General features: G+C 41.4%; 1 protein-coding gene across 4 annotated transcripts in view; it reads left to right on the top strand.

The window, feature by feature from the left end:
- The window catches only part of LOC128696436 (uncharacterized), a 109,268-nt gene that overhangs the window by 67,701 nt on the left and 27,583 nt on the right, over nucleotides 1-13,984 (top strand). For all 4 annotated transcript variants that reach the window (XM_070092493.1, XM_070092495.1, XM_070092494.1 and 1 more), the window contains 3 exons: nucleotides 1,436-1,533; nucleotides 1,879-2,056; nucleotides 2,365-2,610. In XM_070092493.1, the coding sequence (XP_069948594.1) occupies nucleotides 1,436-1,533; nucleotides 1,879-2,056; nucleotides 2,365-2,610 (522 nt within the window). The remainder of the gene's footprint in view (nucleotides 1-1,435; nucleotides 1,534-1,878; nucleotides 2,057-2,364; nucleotides 2,611-13,984) is intronic.

Here is a 13,984-nt window from a genome sequence, read left to right as displayed (position 1 = left end):
AGGAGTGGTATTAGGAGGCAAAAACTTCACCTTAATGAATTTCATGTCCCCATAAAGTCGCTCTGCCACGTCTGTAGGATGACCAGGGGCATTGTCTAACACCAGGAGGCACTTAAGTTCTAATTTCTTTTCAGTTAGGTAATCTTTCACATTGGGGGCAAATGCATGGTGTAACCAGTCATAGAAAAAGTCCCTAGTGACCCATGCCTTACTGTTTGCCCTCCACAGCACACACAAATTTTCCTTGAGGACATTCTTTTGCCTGAACAGTCTGGGAGTTTCAGAGTGATACACTAATAAAGGCTTCACTTTGCAATCACCAGTAGCATTGGAACACATCAACTGAGTAAGCCTGTCTTTCATAGGCTTATGTCCTGGGAGTGCCTTTTCCTCCTGAGTAATGTAGGTCCTGCTTGGCATTTTCTTCCAAAACAGGCCTGTTTCATCACAATTAAACACTTGTTCAGGTTTCAGTCCTTCAGTTTCTATGTACTCCTTGAATTCCTGCACATATTTTTCAGCTGCTTTGTGGTCCGAACTGGCAGCCTCACCATGCCTTATCACACTATGTATGCCACTACGCCTCTTAAATCTCTCAAACCAACCTTTGCTGGCCTTAAACTCACTCACATCATCACTAGTTGCAGGCATTTTTTTAAATAAATCCTCATGCAACTTCCTAGCCTTTTCACTTATGATCACTTGAGAGATGCTATCTCCTGCTATCTGTTTCTCATTTATCCACACCAATAAGAGGCTCTCAACATCTTCCATCACTTGCGATCTCTGTTTCGAAAACACAGTTAAACCTTTGGCAAGAACAGCTTCCTTGATTGCCTTTTTGTTGCCCACAATAGTAGCGATGGTTGATTGGGGTTTACTATACAACCTGGCCAGCTCGGAGACACGCACTCCACTTTCATACTTATCAATTATCTCTTTCTTCATCCCTATAGTAATTCTCACCCTTATTGCTGTAGGGTTGGCACTAGAAGCTTTCTTGGGGCCCATGGTCACTTATTTTGCAGATAAAATCACCAGAAACACTGTAATAATACGAAATGTTCCGATTGTATGCTTGGATGTTACCACGGAGGCTGGCTGGTAAACAATGCCACCGGCGGAACATGTGAGGCTGGCTAAGGGCGCACATTAGACGCGTCTCGGACGAACAGCGTTGAGCGGGTTTTTTAGCGGTATGCGAGGCAAAATCTTGGCGATAAAATGTAGCGGTATGCGGATTTAACGTTATGTGATGCCAACGGTATGTGGGGGTCCACTGTACTTGCAACATCTGCCACATTGCTCCCCTATCTATAAAAACACCTGGCAAGAGGCACTAATTTCTTGATTTGAGAAGTTTGTGAAACCATGATAGTCACCTGTTATTTACTGGGCTGTATTCATTATTAGTTAGGATATTAACATTTTGCAGGCTGATTATGACTTTTCTCGAGGTGTTCAACTTGCGGTAGAGACTGGGCGACCATTGGCAGTGTGTCCTGGTACTGCAGCTTGGAGCAGTTTAAGTGGGTGAGCTACATTGTGTAATGTTTGTATGCTAATTTTCTCATGTTTAATTATGTCTGGTGGATGATAATCATTATCTTGGCCAGGATTGTTTGCTTTTATTTTTCATTCTTATATGAAGTTGGGCTACCTTGAGGAATCACCTCTTTTGCAGTACCTGATGATTACTGAAGCACTTGTAAATGGCTGTACATCAACTTGTATTATGTGGATACTGGCTTACCTTCCATTATTATGTGGATACTGGCTTACCTTCCATTATTATGTGGATACTGGCTTACCTTAAAAACTATTTGAAACCAAAATTTTTTTTTAGTTTTAATGGATCTGGGCATGTTTGTGTTTCAGGTGGCCAGAGGCTGGGGTGAGCAATGTGTACAGTGGTGTGGTGGGAGGTGTGGATGGTGGGGCAGGTGGTGTAGTTGTTGCCCATTGGTCCAGTAGTGCTGCTCTCACACCATTAGTGTTTGCTTGGCCCCCAATACTTGTAGCTGCTGGACTGTCATGGAATCACAACACACACTGGGTTAGTGACTTGATAGCAGTTCCTTGATTTAATTTTTGTTTATTTGTTGCAATTGTTGCTTAATTAGATTCCGTATACTTAAAGGAAATGGGTGTTTAGCATTTGCCGCTTGTTCTTGTGGAGGACAGAATGTGCACTGGAATGACTAGCTTCTCAAATGCTTAGCAATAGGAATGTTCGTTATACAGAAGCATATAGGCCCAAGTTTGGTTAGGAAAATCCAAATATGAGTGATGGTAACAATGGATAGTTAAAAAATTTGTAAAACTGAATTATCACTGTTCTGATTTTTTTTTTTACTATTGCAGGATTATGTTCATTCATCAGTTGGAGCTTTGGTGGACACTCACTTAGTACGTGTTCCTGGGTGTGGCTTTGGGGCAGCTTTAGTGGAGCTGGGTCGGTGTGAAACTTGGGTAACTCGTATGGCTAGGGGTCAACCAACGTCAGATGTAGGAGATCTGCCATCCTCATCTCCTGGTTCAGCACTTTACCAACTCCTGGCTGATCCTGATGCGCTTTCCCTGGACAATCTGTCTACAGAAGTGTTCACTGTGAGTAAATCTTGAAACAGCATTCTCAAAATCCATATTCAGTTTCATTAAGTATCTTCCTTTAAGGGTAGTCTGTACTTATTGCCTTCACACTAGTAAAGATTATTTATTAGAAATGGTTTTTTATTTACATTTTTAACACAAATAATTAATGGTGTAATTTTCAGTGAAAAACAGTATAATGTGAGAATTAGATGTCTTTCTTAACATTATAATAATAATATATAATAATAATTCTTATTCTTTTTAGTAATCTTTACAGGAAAAGGGGCTACTAGCCCATTGTTCCCGGCATTTTAGTTGACTTTTACAACACGCATGGCTTACGGAGGAAAGATTCTTATTCCACTTCCCCATGGATATAAAAGGAAAAGTAATAAGACCAAGAACTATTAAGATAAAATCAAAGAAAACTCAGATGAGTGTGTATAAATAAATATGTACATGTATGTGTAGTGTGACCTAAGTGTAAGTAGAAGTAGCAAGACATACCTGTAATCTTGCATATTTATGAGACAGACAAAAGACACCAGCAATCTTACCATCATGTAAAACAATTACAGGCTTTCGTTTTACACTCACTTGGCAGGACGGTAGTACCTCCCTGGCAGTTTGGAGGGATATGTTGTGTATCTTTGTACGTATATACTTCTAAACTGTTGTATTCTGAGTGCCTCTGCAAAAACAGTGATAATGTGTGAGTGTGGTGAAAGTGTTGAATGATGATGAAAGTATTTTCTTTTTGGGGATTTTCTTTCTTTTTTGGGTCACCCTGCCTCGGTGGGAGACGGCCGACTTGTTGAAAAAAAAAAAATAATAATAATAATACAGTGGACCCCCGCATAGCGACCTTAATCCGTGCAAGAGGGCTGGCTGTTATGCGAAATGTTCGCTATGTGAATGAATTTTCCCCATAAGAAATAATGGAAATCAAATTAATCCGTGCAAGACACCCAAAAGTTTGAAAAAAAAAATTTTACCACATGAAATATACATTTTCCTACACACAAAGAGAAGGATACATGCACAATAGTAGAGTAGTACATGCACAATATATATTGTGCATGTACTACTCTACTAAATGAAGAATAAATGACACTTACCTTTATTGAAGATGCAGCAATGACTGATGAGACACTGTGTCCTGGGAGTGCCTTTTCCTCCTGAGTACTGTAGGTCCTGTTTGGTATTTTCTTCCAGAACAGGCCTTATCACACTGTGTATGTCACTACGATTCTTAAATCTCTCAAACCAACCTTTGCTGGCTCTAAATTCACCAATATGAGCACTAGTTCCAGGCATTTTCCCTGTTCACCTGGGTGTTAGTCGACTGGTGTGGGTTGCATCCTGGGAGACAAGATTAAGGACCCCAATGGAAATAAGTTAGACAGTCTTCGATGACACTGACTTTTTTGGGCTATCCTGGGTGGCAAATCCTCTGGGGTTAATTGTTTCTTGGTATTCTCAATAAGCCACACCAACAACGGTGCTACAGCAGCAGCAGCAGCAGCTGACGGTGGTACAGCAGCAACAGACGATGCTACAGCAGCAGCAGACGATGCTACAGCAGCAACTGACGATGTTACAGCAGCAGCAGACGATGCTACAGCAGCAACTGACGATGTTACAGCAGCAGCAGACGATGCTACAGCAGCAGCAGCAGCAGCAGACGATGCTACAGCAGCAGCAGCAGCTGACGGTGGTACAGCAGCAACAGACGATGCTACAGCAGCAACAGACGATGCTACAGCAGCAGCAGACGATGCTACAGCAGCAACTGACGATGTTACAGCAGCAGCAGACGATGCTACAGCAGCAGCAGCAGCAGACGATGCTACAGCAGCAGCAGCAGCAGACGATGCTACAGCAGCAGCAGCAGCAGCTGACGGTGGTACAGCAGCAACAGACGATGCTACAGCAGCAACAGACGATGCTACAGCAGCAGCAGACGATGCTACAGCAGCAGCAGACGATGCTACAGCAGCAGCAGGCGATGCTACAGCAGCAGCAGATGATGCTACAGCAGCAGCAGACGGTACTACAGCAGCAGGAGCAGCTGACGGTGGTACAGCAGCAGCAGCTGACAGTGCAGCAGCAGCTGACGGTGATACAGCAGGAGCAGCAGCTGTACCACCAATAGTAGCGATGGTTGATTGGGGTTTATTATACAACCTGGCCAGCTTGGAGACACGCACTCCACTTTCATACTTATCAATGATCTTTTTCTTCATCTCCATAGTAATTCTCACCCTTATTGCTGTAGGGTTGGCACTAGAAGCTTTCTTGGGGCCCATGGTCACTTATTTTCCAGAAAAAAATCACCAAAAACACTGTAATAATACAAAATGTTCCGATTGTATGCTTGGATGTTACCGCGGAGGCTGGCTGGTAAACAATGCCACCCGCGGAACATGTGAGCGTGGCTCAGGCCGCACATTGGACGCGTCTCGGACGAAGGCCGCTGAGCGGGTTTTTGGGCGGTATGCGGGGCAAAATTTTAGCGATCAAAGCGTCCGCTATGCGGATTGTCCGTTATGCAAGGCGTCCGTTATGCGGGGGTCCACTGTACTAGGTAGTAGGTTAGTAGACAGCAACTGCCCAGGGAGGGACTACCGTCCTGCCAAGTGAATGTAAAACTGAAGCCTGTAATTGTTTTACATGATGGTAGGATTGCTGGTGTCTTTTTTTTTCTGTCTCATACACATGCAAGATTTCAGGTACGTCTTGCTACTTCTACTTACACTTAGGTCACACTACACATACATGTACAAGCATATATACACACACCTTTGGGTTTTCTTCTATTTTCTTTCTAGTTCTTGTTCTTGTTTATTTCCTCTTACCTCCATGGGGAAGTGGAACAGAATTCTTCCTCCATAAGCCATGCGTGTTGTAAGAGGCGGCTAAAATGCGGAGAGCAAGGGGCTAGTAACCCCTTCTCCTGTATATATTACTAAATGTAAAAGGAGAAACTTTCGTTTTTCCTTTTGGGCCACCCCACCTCGGTGGGATACAGCCAGTGTGTTGAAAGAAGAAACATAGCAATAATAGTGAACAGCCCTCAAACCTTGTTCTACAAAGAGTTACCAAAGCTTTAACCCTGTTTATTTAGCACTGTGATCTGCATGGGTGTGGTACTTTCTGTGTATGTAATCTGTTAAGCCCTCACTCTTTCCTCCTAGTAACACTCCACTCACAAAATCTCTTTTTACTATATCCGATCTTCCAAGCTCACCCCCTGCATGGGTCTTTTCTTTACACAAGTCATTCTGTCAGAATATAATATAAATAATAATGTGTTCAGATATATGGGAGTAGATTTGTCAGCAGATGGGTTTATGAAGGCTGAGGTTAACCATAGAATTGAAGAAGGGAAACAAGGTGAGTGGTGCATTGAGGTATCTGTGGAGACAAAAAACATTATCCATGGAGGCAAAGAAGGGAATATACGAGAGTATGGTGGTACCAACACTCTTATATGGGTGTGAAGCATGGGTTGTAAATGCTGCAGCGATGAGGAGGCTGGAGGCAGTGGAGATGTCGGTGTCTAAGGGCAATGTGTGGTGTAAATATTATCCAGAGAATTCGTAGTGTGGAAATTAGGAGGTGGTGTGGAGTTTTACTAAAAGTATTAGTCAGAGGGCAGAAGAGGGGTTATTAAAATGGTTTGGTCAAGTGAGTGTAAAACGGAAACCTGTAATCATTTTACGTGATGATTTGATTGTTGGCGTCTTCTCTGTCTCACCTAATTGTGGTTGCAGGGGTTGAGACTCAGCTCCTGGCCCTGCTTCTTCACTGATCGCTACTAGGTCCTCCCTCTCCATGCTCTATGAGCTTTATCATACCTCTGTCTCATAAACATGCAAGGTTTCAGGTACAGCTTGCTACTTCTATGTACACTTAGGTCACACTACACATGCATGTCTTCTTTCAACAAACCAGCCATATCCCACCGAAGCAGGGTGGCCCAAAAAAAGAAAAATGAAAGTTTCTCTTTTTAACTTGAGTAACATATATAGAAGAAGGAGTTACTAGCCCCTTGCTCTTGGCATTTTAGTTACCTTTGACGACACACATGGCTTATGGAGGAGGAATCATGTTCCACTTCCCCATGGAGATAAGAGGAAATAAAAAAGAACAAGAACTAGTAAGAAAATAGAAGAATATCCAGAGGGGTATGTGTATATATGCTTGTACATGCAACACATGCATGTACAAACATATATATACACACACCCCTCTGGGTTTTCTTCTGTTTTCTTACTAGTTCTTGTTCTTGTTCATTTAATCTGATCTCCATGGGGAAATGGAACATGATTCCTCCTCCATAAGTCATGTGTGTTGTCAAAGGCGACTAAAGTGCCGGGAGCAAGGGACTAGTAACCACTTCTCCTGTACATATTACTAAATTTAAAAAGAGAAACTTTCAGCCATATCCAACCTGCCTTTGTGGGATATGGCCAGTTTGTTGACAAAAAAATGGTAACCCAATTTTATTTTGGCACTTATTTTACATTTGCTTATAATTTAATAAATGTTCAGCTTCAGTGACCTTAGTTCTGTAGTTGCAACAATCATTTCAAGAAATAAATATTCCTGAGAAGCTGAATTATACTTGTTCTCTTGTAAAAATTGAAATGTTAATAAAGCAAATTATCCCTAAGACTTAATTAGCTTGAGGAGTATACTATAATATAAATAAAGAATCAGTGAAAGAGTAAGTGAGCATTGGGATTGAAAAATTATTGGAATTGAAAAATGAATAATGTTTAATGTAATTTGATTTGTGAATGTACAGGAACCTTAGAACCAAGTGAGAGAGTAATTGTGGTAGTGGACCTAAATGCTAAAGTAGGAGAAACATTTAGAGAGGGTGTGGTAGGTAAATTTGGGGTGCCAGGTGTAAATGATAATGGGAGCCCTTTGATTGAACTTTGTATAGAAAGGGGTTTAGTTATAGGTAATACACATTTTAAGAAAAAGAGGATAAATAAGTATATAAGATATGATGTAGGGCGTAATGACAGTAGTTTGTTGGTCTGTGTATTGGAAGATAAAAGACTGTTAAGTAAACTTCAGGATGTACATGTTTATAGAGGGGCCACAGATATATCATACAGTGGAACCTCAAAAATCGAACTGCTCCCAACACGACCAATTATGTAAATGTATTTTTGTAAGTGCTTTTATGAGTGTATTTTTGAGGGTCTGAAATGGACTAATCTAATTTACATTATTCCTGATGGGAATAAATTCATTCGGTAAAGGCACTCGAACAGCCTTCTGGGCTGAAGAAAGTTCGATATTTGAGGTTCCACTGTATCACTTTTTAGTTGTAGCTACAGTGAGAGTAAAAGGTAGATGGGATACAAGGAAAATAGAAGCATCAAGTAAGAGAGAGGTGAAGGTTTATAAACTAAAAGAGGAGGCAGTTAGGGTAAGATATAAACAGCTAGGAAAGGTTGGAGGGAGGGGGTAAAGGAGGTTTTGTGTGCGAGGGGCTTGGACTTCCAGCAGGCGTGCGTGAGCGTGTTTGATAGGAGTGAATGGAGACGAATGGTTTTTAATACTTGACGTGCTGTTGGAGTGTGAGCAAAGTAACATTTATGAAGGGGTTCAGGGAAACCGTCAGGCCAGACTTGAGTCCTGGAGATGGGAAGTACAGTGCCTGCACTCTGAAGGAGGGGTGTTAATGTTGCAGTTTAAAAACTGTAGTGTAAAGCACTCTTCTGGCAAGACAGTGATGGAGTGAATGATGGTGAAAGTTTTTCTTTTTCGGGCCACCCTGCCTTGGTGGGAATCGGCCAGTGTGATAATAATAAAATAAAAAAAATAAACAGCTAGTGGAGGATAGATGGGCTAGTGAGAGTATAGGCAATGGGGTCGAAGATGTATGGGGTAGGTTTAAAAATGTAGTGTTAGAGTGTTCAGCAGAAGTTTGTGGTTACAGGAAAGTGGATGCAGGAGGGAAGAAGAATGACTGCTGGAATGATGATGTAAAGAGAGTAGTAAGGGAGAAAAAGTTAGCATATGAGAGGTTTTTATAAAGTAGAAGTGATGCAAAGAGTGAAGAGTATATGGAGAGAAAAAGAGAGGTTAAGAGAGTGGTGAAGCAATGTAAAAAGAGAGCAAATGAAAGAGTGGGTGAGATGTTATCAACAAATTTTGTTGAAAATAAGAAAAAGTTTTGTAGTGAGATTAATAAGTTGAGGAAGCCTAGGGAACAAACAGATTTGTCAGTTAAAAATAGGAGAGGAGAGTTATTAAATGGAGAGTTAGAGGTATTGGGAAGATGGAGGGAATATTTTGAAGAATTGTTAGATGTTGATGAAGATAGGGAAGCTGTGATTGTGTGTATAGGGCAAGGAGAAATAACATCTTGTAGGAGTGAGGAAGAGCCAGTTGTGAGTGTGGAGGAAGTTCGTGAGGCAGTGGGTAGAATGAAAGTGGGTAAGACAGCTGGGATTGGTGGGATAAAGATAGAAATGTTAAAAGCAGGTGGGGATATAGTTTTGGAGTGGTTGGTGCTATTTTTTAATAAATGTATGGAAGAGGGTAAGGTACCTGGGGATTGGCAGAGAGCATGCATAGTTCCTATGTATAAAGGCAAAGGTGACAAGAGAGAGTGCAAAAATTATAGGGGGATAAGTCTGTTTCAGTGGAGAGGAATAAGTGGGATTAGGTCAGGGGTTTCAAATAGAGTTAGAGCTACAGAAGGAGTAGCAATAATGTTAAAGGATAAGGTACGGCAGGAAAAAAGGGACTATAAATGTATTAATTCAAGGATTATGTGGAGTAAAATAAAGGTTGGATGTGAAAAGTGGGTTATAGTAAGTGTATATGTACCTGGAGAAGAGAGAAGTGTAGAGGAGAGAGAGAGATTTTGGGAAATGTTGAGTGAATGTGTGGGGAGTTTTGAACCAAGTGTGAGAGTACTTGTGGTTGGGGATTTCAATGCTTAAGTGGGTAAAAATGTTGTGGAGGGAGTAGTAGGTAAATTTGAGGTGCCAGGAGTAAATGAAAATGGGGAGCTTTTAATTCAGCTATGTGTAGAAAGAGGTTTGGTAATAAGTAATACATATTTTATGAAAAAGAGGATAAATATAAAAGGTATGATATAGCACATAATGAAAGTAGTTTATTAGATTATGTATTGGTGGATAAAAGGTTGATGGGTAGGCTCCAGGATATACACGTTTATAGAGGGGCAACTGATGTATCGGATCATTATTTAGTTGCAGCTACAGTTCAAATTCAAATTCAAACTTTATTCTCTATAAGTATTACAATGCTGAGTTTACAGAATTTGGTTATTGTGTGGTTTACATATAGTAAAATAATAATTACAGAGTGTACCATTAGAACGCCTAGCATGGCTAGGCATTTCGGGCAGACTTATATTAAATCTTAGGTTTAAAATGTTACAGAATTATGAGATAAGTTGGTATTATGGCTAAGTGACTAAATACTAGTTGTGAGTTTAGCAATGTGAATGCTTTTGTTTTGGCACTATACATAGTTTCAGTATTGGAGTATCACAGGCCAACTTTTGACTAGTTAAGATTCATTATTTTGAGATTGAGATTGATATTTCTGTTTATGGTCAAATGGGTGAGTGAGTGTAAGTGTGAACCACCAGGTGGTATTCGTATTATTAGTTGACAGGGTGTATCAGGGAGATAAGATGTTTTCTGATGGTAGTTTTGAAGGTGATGAATGTGTCTGCAGTTTTGGAATTTTCAGGTAGGGTGTTCCAGATTTTAGGGCCTTTGACATACATTGAATTTTTGTAAAGGTTTAGTTGGACACAGGGAATGTCATAGAGATGTTTGTGTCTGGTGTTGTGCCTGTGGGTTCTGTCACAACTATCAAGAAAGCATTTTAGGTCAAGGTTAATATTGGAATTTAAGGTCCTGTAGATGTAGATTGCACAGTAGTAAGTGTGGATGTACTGAACAGGGAGTAAGTTTAGATCTATTTAGAGTGGGGGGGTGTGTTGCCAGGGATGGGATTTAGTGATTATTCTTACTGCGGCTTTTTGTTGGGTTATTATTGGCTTTAGGTGTGTTGCTGCAGTTGAACCCCAAGCACAGATAGCATAGGTGAGGTATGGATATATAAGTGAATGGTATAGTGTGAGAAGGGCAGTTTGCGGCACGTAGTATCGTATCTTGGAGAGGATCCTAACCGTTTTGGATACTTTTTTGGTTATGTGTTGGATATGGGTGCTGAAGTTCAAGTTGTTGTCGAGGTATAGGCCTAGGAATTTGCCCTCATTATGCCTGATAATTAGAGTGTTGTCGATCTTAATGTTAATTTGCGCATCTCCTGCTCTGCTACCAAACATAATGTAGTAGGTTTTGTCAACGTTAAGCGTAAGTTTATTGGCTGTGTTACGTTGGTTTGTCCCTTATTACTTTGATTGTAAGGTTCTCACTACATGTTCTAGTGTGGGGTAGCTTTTACTTAATGGCCTTATTTGTCTAGGGGTAATACTTACATCATGGCTGATCATCTTGAGTGTCTCTGATACCTTTTCACCAGCCCTCTTCACAGGTTATGTAAACTACTACTATAAAAATATAACTGTATTCTCAATAGATATGTACAGAATATACAATCACAGCCTCCATTTTCAAAACAAATCTACACACTCCATCCTGTGCTCCACATGGTGTGTTCCAACACTCTTCCTTCTCTCTCCTTGACATAACTCTGGGCTAACCAGTGTTTTGACACACTTTAGTCACCCTGGGTATGGTGGCCAAAACTTAAATTATAAAAACTCACCCCTGGAGCACACATGATGCCCCAAAAGATAGGAGAAGGACCCAGAGATCCTGCCAGGTTGAAGGTCAGCCACAGAGAGAGAGAGAGTCAGAGAGAGGGAGAGAGAGAGATGCCTACCTAAGCTCCTCCCACCAAAACAAAAGACTGTTGCCAAGCACACTTCTCCAGTTACCACAATTCTACCACACCTTAATTTTACTTTTACAAAAGGAAATACAACTTTATAAACTACTTATTTAAATTGTGTGTTTGTGTCTATAGTATAACCTATTATATTGAGAAAAATAGGCTTGACCCAGCTGCCTCTCAGTCATAAGGTTGATCAGTCCTTCTGACATTTAGAGCAAAGTCCCCATCAATTCAATATAATTAGGTATTCCAGAGTAACTGTTACTTATAAATACATGTTAGGTCCTATAGCCCCATAACACCCCCACCTCCAGATGAAGTCTCACAAAAGCTAGCCGTGTCCCTCAGGATACGGCTAGTAAAAAGTATATTGCTTAAGTCTGAAGGCGGTAAACAAGACTACTAGAAATGCTACATATTTCCTAGCACCATAACTACTCTTCACTTTACTGTTATTTACAACAGATTGCAGAATTTTTTAGAAAAGCATTTTAACCATACCCATATACTCAAGGGTGTAACTATTTACAATTTTAATGACTTTTAAACAATACACATTACAATGCAAAATTTTGCACACAATGCCCACTGTGAAAGCCCGCACCAACAGGCCTGTGCCTCTGCTACGGTAATCCAGCAAGCAACTGGTACTCCAGGGTGGCATCTTCCTGATCAGGAGACGAGAGTAGAGCCAAACCCAGAGCAGTCAGGTGTACACCAGGCAGGAACTTCACAAAACATGTCAAGGTGTCTCTCACTTGGTGGCCGAACCAAACAGTGAGACTTCCAGTCAACACTCACGATCCTTAACATGGTCAGGCACTTAAGCCCATCTTCCGAGGTCCCACTCCACACAGATCCTCCAAACTTATGAAGAGGAGGCTGACATAGAATATGGAGGGGTCCAGGGGACCACAAAGGCAAACCGTCGGGCCGTTTTGTATATAGAGCACACCAAGACACAACATCACGTACCTTCCTGAACGTCTCATGTTACCGAAGGTTGTCAACTACTGCCTCAACTCACATTTACGTACACCCTGACCCTCGTCACACCTTTGGCTCTGACTCGACTCCTTCACAGTCAGATGGCTGGTAGAGAGTACTCAGGCTCGCCGAGAGTTCACCACTGCAAAAACAACAAGGTCAGCACATGACAAACACTATGTACAAAGTACGCACCATGCATCTACATGAAACTTCTAGAGAGAGCATCAGCAACCACATTCTCTGAGCCTTTTATATATTTAACTTCCAAATTAAAAGGCTGTAGGAACAAAGCCCATCTTAAGAGTCTTTGATTGTGGTTTCTCATTCTTTGCAAAAACCTCAGAGGGTTATGGTCACTATACACTATTACAGGGTGTGGGGAAGCACTGATATAAACTTCAAATTTCTGCACAGCCAACACCAAAGCCAAAGCCTCTTTCTCTACAGTTGCATAACCACGTTGATGCTTTTTTAATTTGGCTGAATGGTAACAAACTGGCTGAAGGCTATCTCTCTCATCACCCTGCAACAACACTGCACCTACCCCTACATCACTAGCATCCACTTGTAGAGAGAAGGGGCATTCAAACTCAGGACTTTTCAAGATAGGAGCATTCCCTAATAACATTTTCACATTTTCAAAAGCCCTGTCACACTTGCTGTCCCAGTTGAATTGAACTTTGGGACTGGTCAAAGTTGTCAGTGGTGACGTTACCTGGGAGAGGTTGGGGCAGAATCGTCTGTAATAACCCACCATGCCCAGGAACCTCATCACTGCCTTCCGATTCTGTGGTCTAGGAAAATTTATAATGGCCTCCACCTTAGCATGAATTGGGGCAACTTTTCCCTGACCAACTACATATCCTAAGAATTGTACACTGGCTTGGCCAAACTCACTTTTGCTCAAATTGATGGTTAGATTGGCTTGGGATAGACATTCAAACAACTTTTGCAATCTTACCAAGTGAGTTTCCCACTGGTTACTGAATATCACAATATCATCTAGATAGGCCCGCACACCATCCAACCCCCTTATGACAGTATTTATACGACGCTGGAAGGTGGCAGGAGCATTTTTTAACCCAAAAGGAAGAACATTATATTGAAATAACCCATCTGGAGTGACGAAGGCTGAAATTTCCTTGGCTCGCTGGGTGAGGGGTATCTGATAATACCCTTTAAGTAAGTCCAGTTTGCTCACAAACTTTGCCCCTCCCACAGCATCAATCACATCATCCATACGTGGCAAAGGGTAACAGTCAGCCTTCGTTACTTCATTTACTCTGCGATAGTCAGTGCACATACGCATAGATCCATCAGGTTTGGGAACCATCAGGCATGGAGATGCCCACTGACTCTCGCTAGGCACTACAAACTGGTTTTGAAGGAGGAATTTCACTTCTTCCTCCATGTGAAGTTGTTTTGTTGGGTTCATGCGGTAAGGAGCCTGCTTTATTGGAACAGC

Source organism: Cherax quadricarinatus, chromosome 39 (assembly GCF_038502225.1).
Source record: "Cherax quadricarinatus isolate ZL_2023a chromosome 39, ASM3850222v1, whole genome shotgun sequence".
NCBI lineage: Eukaryota > Metazoa > Arthropoda > Malacostraca > Decapoda > Parastacidae > Cherax > Cherax quadricarinatus.
The sequence above is the reverse complement of the archived record's forward strand: the minus strand, read 5'-3'. Positions and strand labels throughout refer to the sequence as shown.